The sequence below is a fragment of the Terrapene carolina genome, unplaced genomic scaffold (assembly GCF_002925995.2).
Source record: "Terrapene carolina triunguis isolate 2854851 unplaced genomic scaffold, T_m_triunguis-2.0 Scaffold714, whole genome shotgun sequence".
NCBI lineage: Eukaryota > Metazoa > Chordata > Testudines > Emydidae > Terrapene > Terrapene triunguis.
In genome coordinates, this window is record NW_020665065.1 from 8,345,753 (window position 1) to 8,362,340 (window position 16,588).

General features: G+C 49.8%; 2 protein-coding genes across 2 annotated transcripts in view; one reads left to right on the plus strand and one right to left on the minus strand.

Annotated features, from left to right (window-relative positions):
* The first annotated feature begins 2,137 nt into the window (after nt 1–2,137).
* On the plus strand, nt 2,138–3,365 carry RNF223 (ring finger protein 223). The gene is made up of 2 exons (XM_024201622.2): nt 2,138–2,192; nt 2,566–3,365. Exons 1-2 carry the CDS (start codon nt 2,138–2,140, stop codon nt 3,363–3,365), a joined length of 855 nt encoding a protein of 284 aa, XP_024057390.2.
* Nucleotides 3,366–7,112: 3,747 nt separating this feature from the next.
* Nucleotides 7,113–16,588, minus strand: part of LOC112107793 (tyrosine-protein phosphatase non-receptor type 11-like) — an 84,744-nt gene continuing 75,268 nt past the window's right edge. The window contains exons 9-16 of the mRNA XM_024201659.2: nt 15,787–15,942; nt 13,292–13,423; nt 12,534–12,688; nt 12,030–12,097; nt 11,064–11,215; nt 10,205–10,302; nt 8,252–8,372; nt 7,113–7,387 (exon numbers count right to left, since the gene is read on the minus strand). Of these exons, the coding sequence (XP_024057427.2) occupies nt 8,288–8,372; nt 10,205–10,302; nt 11,064–11,215; nt 12,030–12,097; nt 12,534–12,688; nt 13,292–13,423; nt 15,787–15,942 (846 nt within the window). The 3' untranslated portion in view covers nt 7,113–7,387; nt 8,252–8,287. The remainder of the gene's footprint in view (nt 7,388–8,251; nt 8,373–10,204; nt 10,303–11,063; nt 11,216–12,029; nt 12,098–12,533; nt 12,689–13,291; nt 13,424–15,786; nt 15,943–16,588) is intronic.

Sequence of the window (16,588 nt, forward strand, 5' to 3'; positions counted from 1 at the left end):
TCTAAAAAGAACAAAGATTATTATTTTCAATCAATTGAGATGAACATTAATGGTTAGATTTTTAAAGCCATCTATAGGGTTTAAACACATTTTCTGTTAAAACTAAGTATCAAAATCCCCTAGGCTGATTTCAAATTCTCAACCTAAACATTTAACCCATGATTTTTTTTTTAAACTGTATTCTGGGGCAATCAACTGATACTAGCTTATAAATTAGATATCTTCATACGTGTATGACTTTAAATATAAAATGCTAGGTCCTGACTACATTTAGTTGGAAGGTTTCGTGTTTATGCCAAAGTAATACCATATTCTTACTAATACATGGGATTATTTTAAATATATTTATGGGCTTTGCTGTCAGATTCATAGGGGTAATTCAAGAGCAACTCAAAAGAATGTCATTCCTTTATCTTTGACTCAAAACTAAATTACACTCCTTTATAAAAGTAGTAATTATTTTTCTTAGGATTTTATTAACTACCAGGAGCGTCTGGGTTATTACGGATTCTGCAATGACTGTTGTGGAGCACTAGTAAAAATTCTTTACCAAACGTTTTAGGCTTCAGGCCATATTAAGTCATGCAGAACTCAGTGATTTCATCGCTGAGGCTGGTGCAAACACCCTTCTGCATCGTCTGTCCATGTGGGTTCTCAATCCTTGTGCCCCAAACGCTGAAAGTGAAACGGCCACGTTTTACTGGATGGAATTTTGAGAACCCACAAAGTTTGTGTGATTTTGATTAAAAGCCAGGAAATCTGCCCCAAGTTCTCTCCAAACTGCGCCCAGGTTTGTGAACAGTTTGAAAAGGGTTGTGATGGAACTAGAAACCATGCCAGCTTCAAGTTTTGTTGCCCCAAAAGAATTAAAATGATGGTAGGATTTGCTGAAGAGCCTTGGCAGATATTAGCAACAGCCACCAGGTGACCTGTAGAATCAAGGCTTTACTAGGTAACCCTAAGATTAAAAAGTGGTGGTGTGCACGTGTGCGGGGGGAGAAACGGTGCCCCCACTGATGAGCTAAATTATCCTCATTAAGTGACCAGGTTTTAGCTCATAGGTGCATAATCTGGGTACCTAAAATTAGCTTCAGCTCTGGCAAGACGAGCGGTAACAGAGCAGGACTTTATTTCCTGCATGATAGCGAGAGGGAAACATGCACACACTGACTTATGGACGTGGAGGAACAAGGCAGGATTTTCAATAGCTTAAAGTTAGCCTCTTGCAATGCTTAAGATGAGGAGATTCTTGCCCAAGGCTGGTGAACTACCCCTGGAGTGACTCAGGAGCTATTAGGGTTGTGCTTTGAACACCCCTGGCATGTCATCCATATGCCATCCGTTTCTCAAAGCCAAGCAAACAGGTTCGCCCGGTTCAGCGACGAGTCGGAAACGAATGCTTCCCAGGCATTTACGAGGGAACCCTCCAATTAAATGTCTACTTTCCAGGACAAAAACTTTTAAATGCCCCATAAGTCAGGGTAGCTAGCGGCCATGTTGTCATGGAGACCAGGTTTACACACTCCATCTGGAGTGACTCCATCTGAGATTGTGAATTAACTTGCTGCCACCCTGGCAGCATTAGCACTCTGTGCCAGAGCTCCCACTCCCTCTCAGACGTCCTTGTGGACAGAAAGCACCATGGCATCGCGTAGCTACAGGCAGGCTGGCACTTTCAGTCAGAGTGGATGACAAGACAGAAGCAGCTTCCCCATGAGGTAGCAATAGGACAACGAGGAAATAGCTCAGTGGGAAATTCTCCCCACTCTGGTGCCTGAGGGAATTTCCTTAGGCAACTTTTCTTCCGTGTCATGGTTGCAAGGCAGGTAAGCTTTTTTTTCCCCCCCCCCTGTGGGGGCGGAGGGAGCAGAGGATAGACCTGATCTTGTAAAGCACCCGGGTGCCCTCACCTCCCATGAGGGCATGCTGGAGAGGACACTCAGGCAAGCGTGAAGGCACCTGGTTGGTGGTGCTGACCATCAGCTGGAGGGGATGTTCTGTTCGCCCATTGGGGCACTGTATCAATGAATACAATTTATCTATTTATCTTAGGCTTTTTCACTGGTGCCCATCACCTGTAATACCTGAGCGCCTCCCAGGGTAATAGATTGGCATAGCAAAGTCCCTAGTTGACTTCATGGAGTCTTCTGCTCTTCTCCTCCCTTCTCAGATTATGGGAAGCGGCACTTGGGGTATGTGTTTTGGTTTTTGTTGGCAGGGGGAGGTATGCGGGGGAGACGGAAGTTGTAAACTCTTTCCCCGTGGCTGTGGTGGAAAAGTTTTGGCCTGATGCTGGCTTAGGCTGTTGTCTGCTGGTGGCGTGTCTCTGTCCCAACACAAACTTTTTCTGGATGGGGATTGCGGACTTGGGGGAAGAGGTGTCTTATTTTCATATCTACCAACAGCGATTTCAGCTCTGCTAGAATTGCAGCTCTCAAGGGAGCTGTGCCCATGCCTGCATAGGACTAGTCTCTCTTTAAGGTCTTGGGAAAATGTAACAAAAGTTAAAGGGTCGTTCCCACCCTCTTTATCTAGCTTCTGACACTGTTCTGTTTGTCTCCTCAGGGTCGGTCATGTCGTGCTTCCCCCAAATGCGGCGCACCGAGACGCCAGATTCCCCCACCAGCCCCGTTCCTGCCGCTCCGGATGAAATCCCCATTCCTATTAGCCCCATCATAGTCACCTCCCCCACTGACAGCAGGAAGCTCAGCTCCCCGACATCCAGTCTTGCCTCCCCCAAACCTACCTCCCCCATCGAGTGCTCCATCTGCTTCAACACCTATGACAACAGCTTCAAGACACCCAAGCTGCTCCAGTGCTCGCATGTCTTCTGTCTGGAATGCGTGGCCCGCTTGACCTCGGCACTGCCCCAGCCCCGCGTTGAGGACCAGCTGCCCTGCCCCCTCTGCAGACAGCTCACAGAGATCCCCCTTGAGGGCCCTCCGGCTCTCCAGACCAGCCAGGAGCTCCTGTCCACCCTGCCTGCCGAATACCAACGGGAGAAGGTGGTGTGGATGGAAGGCAGCAAGCTATGCTGCAGGCAGTCATCCCAGGACCCGGAAGATCCCGACGCATGCATCTGCCTCGATGTGGCCATGAGCAAGCCCAATCCCCCTGTGACGCCGACAGAGGGCATGGCTGGGAGGCTGTCCCGCTGTGCCATGTGCGACGACTGGAAACGCATCGTCCTCCTCTCGGCCCTGGTCATCATTCTGCTGTGCATCATTCTGTGGCCGGTGCAGTGTGCCCTGAAAACTGGGAACCTCCGCTGCTTCACAAGGACGGTTACATTCACCAGGCCAAACCCTGTTCCGTTTACATATACAACCCCGCCAGCGCCCGGGACCAGCCCACCCTCGCGCTAGCAAGAGCTGGCATTTAAAAGGCTGCCCATGCCGAGGAGCTCTGTCAAAGCGCCTCCACCCCATTGAGCTAGATCAAGCTGCTGCCTACTGGACTTCGCCAACTTACCTCACTGCCAAGCTGTAGCAGCCCCTGTTCTCGGCCTACACACTGCTCCGCCTATGCACTTTGAACGTCACCTGAACATCCACTGTTAATCCAGCCCCTTGCTTTCACACAACTCTGCCAACGCCAAGGGGAGGGGGGCTGTGCATAGCCGTATATTGAGCCACTGCTTCACCTGAATCTCTAGCCATCCTAAACGCTACATAGATAACGGAGCCTTGAAGACTTGCACGAAGGGCATAGTTCTAGGACTGCTGCTTCCCAGGAAAGGTGCATGTGCCTCAAAGTGAGGGGCTGTTGCCATAAAGACACAGCTGTGAATGGGAAGGGTTGGATGGAAAGGAAGGGCTAAGGGAAGGGTTATTTTCTTGGGAACCGACAACACTGTGAAAAAGAGAGTCTAGATGTGATTATTTCTAGGAGAGAAATCCATCAGCCCTTGGAAAGAAGCCTGCGAAAGCTGTGTCTATAAAGTGACCATATTTAATTTTATACAATGTGCTTTATTAAACATTTCAACTGTATAGTTTGTTAGTATTAAACTATTGCTGGAGGTGGTGGTTACCTGCCTCTGCTTGGTATTTGGGTCTAGTACTAGCTTTTTACTCTGGTCAGCAGAACAAGACTCAGCTCAGAGAAGACCATGCTGAAGGTGCGAAAAGAAAATTGTAAATTTTCACCTCTCCCAGACAGGCACTTGTGCTGTAAAGTTCGGTCATTTTTTTGTGGAATTGCCCGCAAATGAGGTTCTTAGAAAAATACAAATTTCTGCATGTTTTTGTTGCAAAGCCATCCCTGCTTAATATTTAGCTTGGCCACTTTTTTTTTTTTAAATTCAAAAACAAACAGGGGGCAGGAGGGAGTAGTTTATTTCTAACATGCAAAAAATACAAAAAAAACCCCAGCCCTCCCAGGGATTACCATTTAACAGAGAATTTTGCACAGCTCAACTTAAAATGTAGTAGCTGACATACAAGAGAAAAGCTAGATCATTCTCCTAGACATCACAAAAATGTCAGTCTAGCTCCATAACTAATACTGACACCCTTTAAAACCACTAGGGTAAGACATGGGGCAGTTGCTCCAACTATGTATTTAACGGGATGACTTCTGCATTGCTCGAACACGAGGAACTCAGTGAATAATACGCCATTGTTAGAGTAAAGAGACCTGATAATGCAGTTTAAGAGAATAATTTAACATAGCCAGCATTAGATGCAAGTGCTGTAATAGTATTTAGATGCTTTGTACATTTTACATAGGTGGCACTGGCTGCCGACGTTAACTCTATGACTTTGCTCCTTCTTCTAGGTGCGATTTAGGGGTGTTAAGCTTAAAATCCAGATCAGATGCTAATTGCATTTCCCCAAATTCTGCATCAATCCAGCACTCAGTGGCCAGCTGGATACAATAAGCCAAGCTAGACCCACAGTAGTGCTCTAAAGTAATAGATGTTTACACTAATCATCAGCTTGCAACTACACTCCCCCACCCTCAGCACCCTGCTGCAGTCTCTCTCTGGTCATCTTATTGCAGCCACCTGAAAGGAGGGGGAAGGTTCATTTTGTGGGCTGGTCGTCCTTTGTTGTTTCCAGCTGGAGAGAGGAAAAGGCAGACCCCCCGCTCATCTCTCCTCTTGCCATCAAAGCTGTAAAGAGGGATTGGAATAGGATAGCATGCTGCAGCCAGCGGTGGCACGGGAGCTTTGCCAGGCAGGATGTCAGCAGGGTCCTGGCTGCTGCAACAGATTCAATAGGTTGCCAATTTATAGCAAGCCCTAGAAGGCTGGTATTGTCCAGCCCAGTTCCCCGGCCGCTGGACCCAGAGCTTTTAACACAGTGTTTGTCAGAACCATTGGGGTTGCCAGGGACTCTCTTGGGTGATCTTGACCATCCCCACAGCAGACTACCACTGAAGTCTCACCAGTAGTGGCCAGATGACGAGTGCCTGCATTGCCTCAAAGCAGAGGAGATGGAATGTGACGGGGGTGAGTCGTAGCTAGCTCCTTTGTCACTGTACACACATCTGACTGCCATATGCTCATTTGACTTCCCTCTACAAACAACGGCCCAGGCTGAACCTGTCCACCTGCCACCATCACATCCGTTCCCACTGATTTACCGTATCGACACTCGACACCCATCCATCCCCCTTGCAGCGTTTTAATACCTCTCACTTCCCAGCCTGCTGCCACACTGAAAGCTGGAGGGTCGGGATGGCTTTGGGAGAACTGGTAATGGGCTACAGAGGCTCGTGCTGAAGCTGCTGGTTCAGAGCTAGCCCAAAACTGTTTGGGTCACTTGAGCGGGACTCTGGTTGGGGGTCTAAGAGAAGCAGGTTTTTTGGCTAGGAGAGGCCTGGCACCCGCTGGCATCCTACCCCCTTTCAAATGCCCATCGGTCACTTTCACAAGCATTTCAAAACTTAAAAAGGAAAAAAACCAACCCTTTAGAATATTCAACATTTATTAAAAGTGCAATAAAAATAAACTGTTTTCTTGTCCCTGTGACAAACGACTGAAGATGCCAGCCGGTAATTACAGCCCCGTTCCATCGGTGTACTCTTTGTTCAACCCCTGCAGTGCCTGGGGAGAACAGCAACTCCAGCACTGAGAGCTAATGCCATTGCCCCGCACGTCCATTATCCCACACAGACAAGGAAGAACGTTTCTTTTCCCCCCCATTAACAGCTGCCCAAGACAAGCTCTCCTGGTTTCGGCCCTGGCATTCAGACCCTGCATAGCAAGGAGTCCGGCAGAAAGGAGATTCTTTGGCAGAGCGGTTGCAATAGCAGGAAGTGCTGCCAGTGAAAACTGAGGTGCGCGAACAAAGCTGGAATGTTAACATTCCAAAGCGCTCTCTTCTTCTTCGCCGTGCTGTACAAATATTAATCATTGCCCACAGCTCCCCTATTTCGTATACATAGCATTAGGCTCAGCATACAAACGTGGGGGAACTAACACAGGGCATCCAGCAAGACAGCGACAGAGTCAGGAACCCAGCAGAACTCTATGCCCTAATGTGCTGATGGTACATGTGATGTTGCCCTCTGGTTGCTGAGCGCACAGATAAGTTGCCTCCCTACTGCTTTTACCATCAGCTACGGGAGATCTCTTAGCTCCCGCAGCAGAGGCCTGTGTTGGTGGAGAGGAGGGTTCGAACGCAGGCTCCCCACTCGTGTGCGTGTCAGAATCTAGTAAGCGTGCAGCACGGGGATTTTGCTACCAGAGAGACAAGTCCACTGCACCACACTGCTTCTCTGCATGCTGCAATAGCAGGGGTTGCTCCAGGGTCAGGAGCTAGGCGCTTTGGCAGATTGCATAGGCGCCCAAGCCTAGCACAGCAGAAAGGAGGTGCATTTTCTAAAGGAATGAGGGCGGAGGGCATTTACACAGCGGTTATTTGCACCGTACCTAGGTCCAGTCCACATGCCCAGTCCATCACTTCCATGGCAGTAGAGTTAACCCAAGATTCAGTTTAAACACCTCTAGCTGAGAAACAACCAACCTCATGAAGTCGTGAAGTGCAGCAACACCCCGGTGACTGTCCTGAGCAGGCAAAGCTCCTACACATGTCGTCATTTTATTTTAACTTTTTACAAAATCAATTTCTTTAAAAATTAAATTAATTCTTTTAAACAAAAAATTTTTTTAAAACTGAGCTTTTACGCCCTATGACCATCCAGAGGCACTTGCACATAAATATCGGCCTATGTGAAAAAGGGACCGGAAAAGGTCGCTCCCGTGAATAAGTTAGATTGAGGCGTGTTCCTGAGGCGCGCACTCTGCCCTGCTCAGATGCTTTCGGCATTTTGGTTCCTCGCTGGATCCAAGGTGCTTGAAGGGGCGTGGGGGGGCACGGGGGTAGAGGGAGGCAGCGGTGACAGAACTTGGAAAGTGTGGACGTGAACACTGTAAATCCTAAAACCCAAAACAAGAGAGGAAAGAAGGTGTCAGCTATTATGTATAACAGAGTGACACACACACGAGAAAGAAGACGCTCCCAGTACGCACGTGTAGGTCTCTTTCACTCCGGGATCCAATCGGAGGTGTGACTGAGGCTCAAGCAGACATACCTGTGCTAGCAGAACTAAAACCAGCAGTGTAGATGCAGTGGCAGGGCTTTCAGCAACACAGGTAGGTACCCAGGGTTCTGGATGCCTACACTGAAGTCCATGCTACCGTATCTACATGGTTATTTGTAGCCATGCCAGCCTAGGTATGTTTACTCAAGCTGCAATCCCACCAGACTGCAGTGTAGACATACCCTCAGAGTCTACACTAGGAAAAAGCAACAGAGAGTGCTGTGGCACCCTTAAGACTAACAGATGTATTGGAGCATAAGCTTTCGTGGGTGAATACCTACTTCGTCTGACCAAGTGGGTATTCACCCACTAAAGCTTATGCTCCAATACATCTGTTAGTCTTAAAGGTGCCACAGGACTCTGTTGCTTTTTACAGATCCAGACTAACACGGCTACCCCTCTGATACCGTACACTAGGAGAACAGCCTCAGCTCGCACTGTGGGTCTCATTCTAAGGCAGTTTTAAAAAAATTAAATAATAATACTTTCAAGTCCTGCCCCATTTCTCCCCACCCCATCACTAGCTGGGCACTGCCCAGGAGCTGCACAAACATTTTTAAGGTCTGTTAAACTGACCCAGGACATAGCTGGTTTTCCCTGGGTAGATGGGGCCCATGCACTTCATGTATGATGCCAAACAGGGACCAGAGCCAACAGACTCCTGGTGGGGTTTAGTGCCAACCTCTGAGAATGAACGTACCTGTGCAGCCTCCATCCAGCTCCCCTTCTGGCCCCTTTATCTCCCTGCATTATTCATCCCTGAAACTTTGGGGTTTTTGATGTTCAGGTTCTCGTAGACGGAAGCTGAGTCATCATCGACCCTGGAAAGATGCACAAAGCCTGCTGTGAGTAACCCTCTTATTCTGGATTCCTTCCCCAGAGCAGGTTGCCTGGGGGCCCTTGAACAGAATTCCAAGCCTTCCCCTCCCCCCCAGCCTTGTAAACGGCAAGACCGGGAATTCCCCCGCTGCCTATTCACACCCACACACTTCATGCCTGCTGCCCCTCAGACATTTAATATACACCCAGACTGGGCCCTGAACATTCATCCAAGATGCGAGCCTTTATATATGCATGCCACACTGGGACGTGATCTGAGTGAGAATATCACCGATACTTCCTATATGTCTAAAGATAGGGCTGAGCCAAAACCACGGACTTTCTGGAGGGGGGAGGTGGATAGGAACCTGGATCCAGATCTGATTTTTGCAAACCAACCTTCTTGTTCAGAATGGGTCCAACCAAAATCCCAGATCCAAGTAACCCCGAACTTCGCTTGAAACCCAGCCGAGACTTTGTGAAACAATAAGTGATATGCAATATTCAGCAAGGAGGGAACAGTTTTCTTTGGCTTTGTCCCACCTGTGATCCCTCCCTACCTTCACCTGGAGATTCATTTAGAGTTACAGATTCAAACGCAGCCAAGAACTCCAAGTGAAACCTCCACGATTTTGAACGTTTAGACAGGTGCCATCAGCCCAGCAGGTCCATGTTGGATGAGTGAGTGGAGTTACTCAAACCCTGCCCCTCCCACTCAGAAATTCCAAGGCTAGAAGGGACCACTGTGACCCTCTCGTCTGACCTTCTGCATAGCACAGGTCAGAACTGCCCCAAAGTCATTCCTTTTGAACTAGAGAATCTCTTTAAAACGGTGGTTTTCAACCTGCAGTCCACAGACCCCTGGGGGTCCACAGATCATGTCTAAGATTTCCAAAGGGGTCCGCACCTGTGTTGGAAATTTTTTGTTAGGAGTCCGCAAATGAAAGCAAGGTTGAAAAACCACTGCTTTAAAACAAAAGTTACCAGTGGTGGCGAATCCATTGCTTATATGGGACATTCTCTCTGCTCATCACTCTCCTATCTAAAACAAGAGACATCAGTGTAGAACGTCTACTGTCCATGAAGGGCCCTCAGCAGAACTGGATGACGTTTATCGACCTAAATGTTTTTTTCTGGTGAAAAATGCAGATTCGGCGACCGGGAAGCGTTTGGTAAATTCCCATTGGTTTTGCCAAATTGCTTTGGTGGAAAAAATGCTAAACAAATAAATAAAAATCTAAATGTTTCATTTGGACATTTTCCAAACCAACGGCCTCGGTTTTTCGATTGGAACACCTGAGATTTTATTTTTAAAATTCAACGTTAAAAACACGCTTGAAATCCAGTGTTTTGTGAGCCCCCAAATGAATTTTTATTTTATTGTTCAGAGTTGCCAGTGAACTGAAAACTACATTATTCGCTCAGCCCTCTGCTTGTCCGGGCTCACGCTCACCTCTCCCCCAACTCATCCTCCCTACATGCCCGCTCTCTCTTTCTTGTGCTCTGTACTAGATTATTGCTACTCTTCTCTTCTCCCCTCCTTCCTCTCCCACGGCTCACGGGACATTTCCAAGAAAAAGGGGCTTAAGTAATTGCCGACTGAACACCCCTATGGTAGCTGCAAAAATGGGACAGACCAGCAGGCTGGGGCGTTGCGATGTTTGATAAATATTTGCATGGCCAGTTATAGCCATTCTCCTCCCACCAGCGCGCTAGAAGTGGCCCTAGGTGGAAGGAAGCAGCTGTGTGAAAGATGGCGGCCACTGGGGGCTATGGTCATTCAGCCCCATCTGCTCCCTGTCACGTCAATCTCCCTCCTTCCACGCAAACTTACACAGAGACACGTGGTGGGAGCGGCTGCCCTTTGGCTCTGGCTTTATCCATAGGAGGGTGTCGGATATTCAGGTAGTCTCGCTCTTTCCTCTTATTCCTCTGAAAGAGAGAGAGGAGATAAAACTTCCACCAGATGCAAGAATGGAGGCACTGGCTGCAGAGCAGATCTTCTGCCCTACAGGCAGGTAGCGAGGAGGGCGAGTTAGAGGAATGGAAGACGTTTTCCCACAGACACTTCCACAGCACTGGGGAAGAGCCCAGCTTCCCAAGTCTGAGATGCTGAAGAGAAGAGTGGAGGTGCGCAGAGCTGGAAAGAGATGATCCTGAGCCCCAGTCCCCTAGCCTCTCTTCGTAAGAGCATCACCTAGCATTTCCTCTTGCTACAGAGGCAGGGGATATATGTTTGGAAGCCACAGGAGCTACTCCTGGTGCACAGCAGAGCGCAGCCCCAACAGGGAGGGCACGTGGTTCCATGGATGAGCAAACACTTGTGGCTCATGAAATCGCCATGTTTTTACAGTAAGATTCCTCCCAGTTTCGCTATTAACCGGAGATGGGCCCAAATCCATCCTCCCTGGGTTCACACCTGGGAGCTGGATTTGGATCCAAGTTCATAGCTGGGAACTATGTCAATCCACACACAAGTTCAGCAGCTTGGAGAAGGCTGGGCTCGGATCTAGATTTCTAGCGCTTGCGTTCAGTGTGTCCAGGTCCAGGATTTGGATTCATCCCATGACAGGGAGAAGCGGCTCCATTCAGATCTGCTGTTCTGACCGGGGAGGGTTGGTTCAGACCAGATTCTCCCAGTGAGCCAATTCCCACCCATATGCCTAACATCACTGGGCAGGAATCGGACCCACCTGCTCTTCTTCTAGCCTCTTCTGCTCGGTCTCAATGTACTGCTGAACAGCCATGTAAACGAACTTGTACTGCGCCTCCGTCTGCACCATGCCAGAGCGCTGCCTGCGCACCATCTGGATGGTTTTGGGGATGTCTATGTCACAGTCCAAACCTGCTCGAGGGGGAGAAGCAAAGGATCAGGAATTGAGTGAGATTTCAGCAAGGTGGGGGGAGGCAGTCCCTCCCCCTTCTACCTCCCCCCTCCCCCCGTTCACTGAACACAGACCCCACCTCCTTTGAGCAGCTTGGAAGCCATTAAATTAACCCTTCTGCAAGAGGCCGGTAGAGTTTAACAGGGAAGGACGACCTATCTGCAGGTGTCTGGAACCCTCCTGTAGAACATGATGGAGAAATCTATCCTGGCCGCATTGCCCTGGAGGATGACTCACAGAGCTTCTGGAAAGGAGATCCTTCTCCACTACCTCTTAGAGGCTGGTGGAATGATTTCTGGTGAGGCTGGTGGATGTGAGCCACACCTTTCCATAAGGAAAGAGGGCTTTAAGGAGGCACTCTGGGTGAACCGGCCTCTCTGAAGTCAATGGCAGAACTTCCCAAGTGAGGCCAAGAGCTCACCCTCCGTTTCAACCAGAGCTTGCTGGGGGCATCTGGGCACGCTTGCTTGTTTCGGGAGGCAGTGGATTTCTTCCCCATAAGGCAGAGCACTATTCCCCTTTTGTCCACCAGCCCAGAAGTGGAAACTTTACATTCCAGTGGGGTAAGAGGCCTTTCCCCAGCCTTCTAGATACTTTCAGGTCAAAGCCCATACCAAGAGACGTACGGCCGAGCTGAGCCCATTGGCCAGAGATCTTCAAACTCATTGCACTTGTAGGGGGATTGGGTTAGACTATACTGCCATTCTGCAACCGAAGGGAACACCCTGGGGACAAGGGGGAAGCTAATGCAATGGGACAGATCAGTTGCCATACCTTGCCTGTGAATAATATCCACCAGGATATCAATCACTATGATAGTGCCCGTGCGTCCTATTCCAGCGCTGGGGAGAGAAGACAAGGCGGGATCAGTGTGGGAAAAGCCAAAATGCCTCCCCAGACCCTATATAACTAGCCAGTTCAGTGCACGCCCTCCAGCGGCGCATCAAGACCATCGGAGCTGGTGCCTGGAATATTTGCTATAAAGACTTGCCGAAGCAGAGTCCTCAGAGAAGCGTAGTCCAGTGGTCTGGGCAGGGAACTGGGAACCCAAACCTCCCCAGTTCTAATCCTGGCTCTGCCACAAACTGCCTCGGTTATCCCATCTGTAACAGCCCTAGGGAAGTGCTCAGTATGGGCACTACACTAGGGGACAAGGGAGGTTCATTTCAAGGCTTTGATGTAGCAGATTTCACCTCTGTTCGTTATTGGCTCACGTGAGCAACAGCCCCCACTGGCCACCGACACAACCCCGCTGGCTGCCAGGTCGCTGGTGCGTACCTGCAGTGCACGACGATCGGCCCAGAGTCTGGAATGCTTCGCTGTGCTCGGTTGACTTGGTCCAGAAAGCTGAGGACCCCTCCTGGCTCGTTGGGGACCCCGTGGTCTGGCCAGCTGAAATACTGATAGTGCTTTACCTGTCTGGGGTACTCCTCCTGTCGGACAGATAGCCCGGTCGGTTGGTTAGAACTCACCCATGTGCCACAGACAGTACCGTGCATGCACCCCCCTCCCCAAAAAGAAGATGGTCCCTGCCCCAAGGAGTTTACAATGAGAGAAAACTGGTCGATACAACCTAGAGATGGGTCAAAGAGACTATTCTGCTAGGATAGAGCCCATCTGTGTAGCCACCCAAGCGAATAGGAGCGTGCTGACAAATGCAAGGGATAGATGCTTTTACTGGGGAGGTCAGGGATGTTCTGCCCCATGCTGATTGCACCGATCCTTGTTTGGGAAACTCTCTCACAAAGCCAGCAGAACCCCAGTGCAAAGCCAAAGGCACAGTCGCACAAGAAGCATTCCCTGCAACGCAGACCTCCAGAAGCACTCCGACAACCAGAACCCGACGGGGCTAAAGGGTAAATGAACGCAAGAGCTGTAACCCCGGGGGCGATACCAGGAGGAACCGCATCGATAAGAAATATTTCTACAACAGCGCAAAGCTATGAAGCTACAGGCCGGCTGCCTCTCCCCCGCCACGGCTCAGCGAGAGTCCCAACGGCCAGCAAAAGGAGTGGGAGAAAGGAGAGGCCTCTCACCCGGTCTGTCCGCGTGATTTCCAGCTCCCGGAGGTAGTAGCCCTGCGCCTCGCGCTCGCTCACGATCCGCACGCAGATGTAGCCGTACTCCTTGGTGCAGTTCTTATCAGGCCAGTAGCGGAAACATTTATTCTGAAGGGACAGGGGAAAATGCCGTGAAGGGCTCTGCTCATCATTCAGGACTGGGGAGCTGGACAGGAACCCCTTTAGAGCTCAGCCAACAGCCTGCTGTACTGGACCGCGAGAGCTTATTGAACTCCATGCCGGTGGCTGGGTCAGCAGCAGCAGGGACGTCCGATTCTAAAAGCGTGAGCTGCTGCTGTTTGAACTCGAGGACCCAGTTCTCTTAGTCAAGGCCGCAGAATATTCCTCAACTTTGGTGTGTGACCCAGCCACTGCTAGCAGAGCGCCACCCCGAGCAGGGGTGGGTTACACCAGCACTTCCACAGTGCACGACTAACATTACGGGGAACCCTCACCACAGATAAATAGCACCTTCCTCCCCCAGAAATCCCACTGACTGCAGTGGGGTTCCCCGTGCAGCAACACTGAGCAGTGCCAAGTGCTGTCCCCACTTTACAAGTGTAAAGGCAGAGATCCAAGGCACCATTGGGATAAGTGACTTGCCCACGGGCACACCATGAGGCAGTGGCTGAGCCAGGAAGAGACCCCAGGAGCACTGACCCCCACTCCCCAACCCCTCCTGCAAGAAACCGACTGATGGTTCCAGCAAGGAGGCGGCGGCTTGCAGGAGGTTAAACAATCCAGAATTTGATTGGGGTGGAGATCTCCACCCCCTACCCACGTTGCCCCCGGGGACCCTCGATGGGAAGGCTTTTTTGGCCTGCAGGACAAATGCCTAAAGGCAGCTAATCTCACAGAAGGTCACTTTCCCCCTAGATATCACACCTATTCTGTGTGCGCACAGCTCTGCCAATCCATTTGAGTCCTGCCCTGCAGCACCCCCTGCTGTCCCATGTGCAGTTACATGGGTCACTCCATGACTCCGGAGCCATCCCAATGCATGGTGCTGCTTGCCAACATCCCATCTAAAACCCCACCAATCCCCTATTTTTGTACCGTATTAAAGGCCTTGCCTATACTAGAAAGGGTTTGCTGGTCTAGCTGTTGACTAATATATGCTGGGCTAGCATATATACATCAATTACATTACCAATAGGTATTATCCACACAGTACATAGAGCAGTACACATTAAGCACACAATAGCAGTTATATAGCCTAAACTGACCCATACTTTTTATACAACCCTGTTCACTTATGCTAAATATCCCATAACACCTTGCATTTGCTGAAGCAAGCATTTGGCATAAGCAGATAGGAAACTTGTCAAAAATCAAGACACGTTCGTTCGAGGTCTTAGTACAATCTAGGGAAGTACTTCCATGGACCACTTTCCAAAATGCCAGGATCCAAAACAAAGGAAGGAAGGAACAGAACAACTTAGGGAAGTGGGACAAATTGAGGGGTTGGATTTTAGTGACGCGTGACTTGTAAAATCATCGGATAAATAATACCAGCTGAAAGGTGTAACTTTGGGATCACTCCTTCTGCATAAGGTGAACGTAACAATGATGCACGAGACAGCTTCTTCACTGCATAGAACCTTTTGCCTGTACTAGATTATTATTGGCTTACAGCAATAAACATGCTCGTCTCTTGAATATATTTCATTACACACCAAAGTGTGGTCAAGCAATTGACTAAACAATTTATCAACCAGTTATACTGGGAGAGTCTTCTAGTTCAGACACAGCTTACACCGGCACAAGAGTGCTTTCGCTGTCATAGTTTCTACCACTTTCCTTAATAAAATTAGCTATTTTGGGAAAAGCACTTGGCCAGTATGACTGGATCTGCACTAGGGCTTTTACTGTATACATTTTAAAACAAAACAAGACAAAAAACCCACCACCCTAAGTGGCATTGATATACCAGCAAAAGTTTCTAGTGTAGCCTTGGTAACCTCTCCTTATCGGTGGAAGCAGTTCTGGTTAGTGGCTCTATTGGTATCATAACACGTTCTCCAGACCCCCACCCCCAAACTCTGTATGAAAATATATGCAGACAGAGCATATACAAGTTGTACAATTCTAACTCACCACAGGGACGTGCTGGCCGCCACTTCCCGTAGCTCCCATTAGCTGGGAACAGAGAACCGCGGCCACTGGGCACTGCGGGGGGGCCGTGCCTGCGGACGGTCAACATCAGCAAAATGTCTCGTGGCCAGCAATCAGATTACCCTGATGGGCCACAGTTTGCCCACCACTGCCTTAGCTGCACGAGGCCTGTTTTTGACTATTGCCATCAGTTGGTCATCATGGAGGCACCAGGCTGAGGCACCACAAGTCAGCAGTTTTCCCATCTAGAATTGCCTGGCCAACAGGAGGGATGAAATGCACCTGGCGGGCAAGAGGTTCCACAGCCAATGCACTGCATGTTGGTCTGGCGACAACCTGCAAACCAAAGTACCCACCCTGCCTCTCTCCACTTCCTTCGTCGTCATGACTATGACATGGGTGTTTTCTTGGTACACCATGGCCCAGAAGTCGTTCACCGTCGTCTGCAGGCAGCCTTGGGTGGCGATGTAGACTTTGCAGTGCTCCGAGCTCCTTCCCTCTTCGGGTATGCTCTGGGTGTGGAAAGGAAACAGGAGTGACGGACCAAGGACCGCCCCCGTGCAGCCCTGAGCTGGGAAGATGGAGGAGTCCTATAGGACATGGCTGCCTGGCACTGCATGAGCTCCCCAGTGGAACATCTGCCATCTGATGCTAACAGGCTTTCCTCTAGGGATCAAGCTACATCAGCCCCCCGGACACAGAAATCGTTCTGCTTGCAGTTTCTCGATATCCCATCACCAGTGTTAATGAGACACCCTCTGCAGGGCCTTATTGCCATTTGCTCAGTGCTAGATGCAGGTCGCAAGACAGCTGCCGAAGTTCTGGTTGAATCGGACTGGGAAATAAGCGACCCCATCACATGGCGAAGACTAGGGGCTTAAACACCTGAGCTGTTCTCGGCTGGAAATCTGGCTCCAAATTGGTTTCAGCTCCCAGGCGAAAATGAGTTTGACCCAGCTGACAACCTTGAGCAACAGAGCCACGTTGGCAGGGAAGGCCGGGGTTAGAAGAGCGGTGCTGGGCATCGAGACGGAGACGTCTCCGGAGTCGCTGTGCAGGGGCAGCCAGGACACGGCGCCCGCCAGCAATAGCAAAGCCTCAGGTCTGGAAGCACACACACACACACACACACACACACACACACACACACACACACAC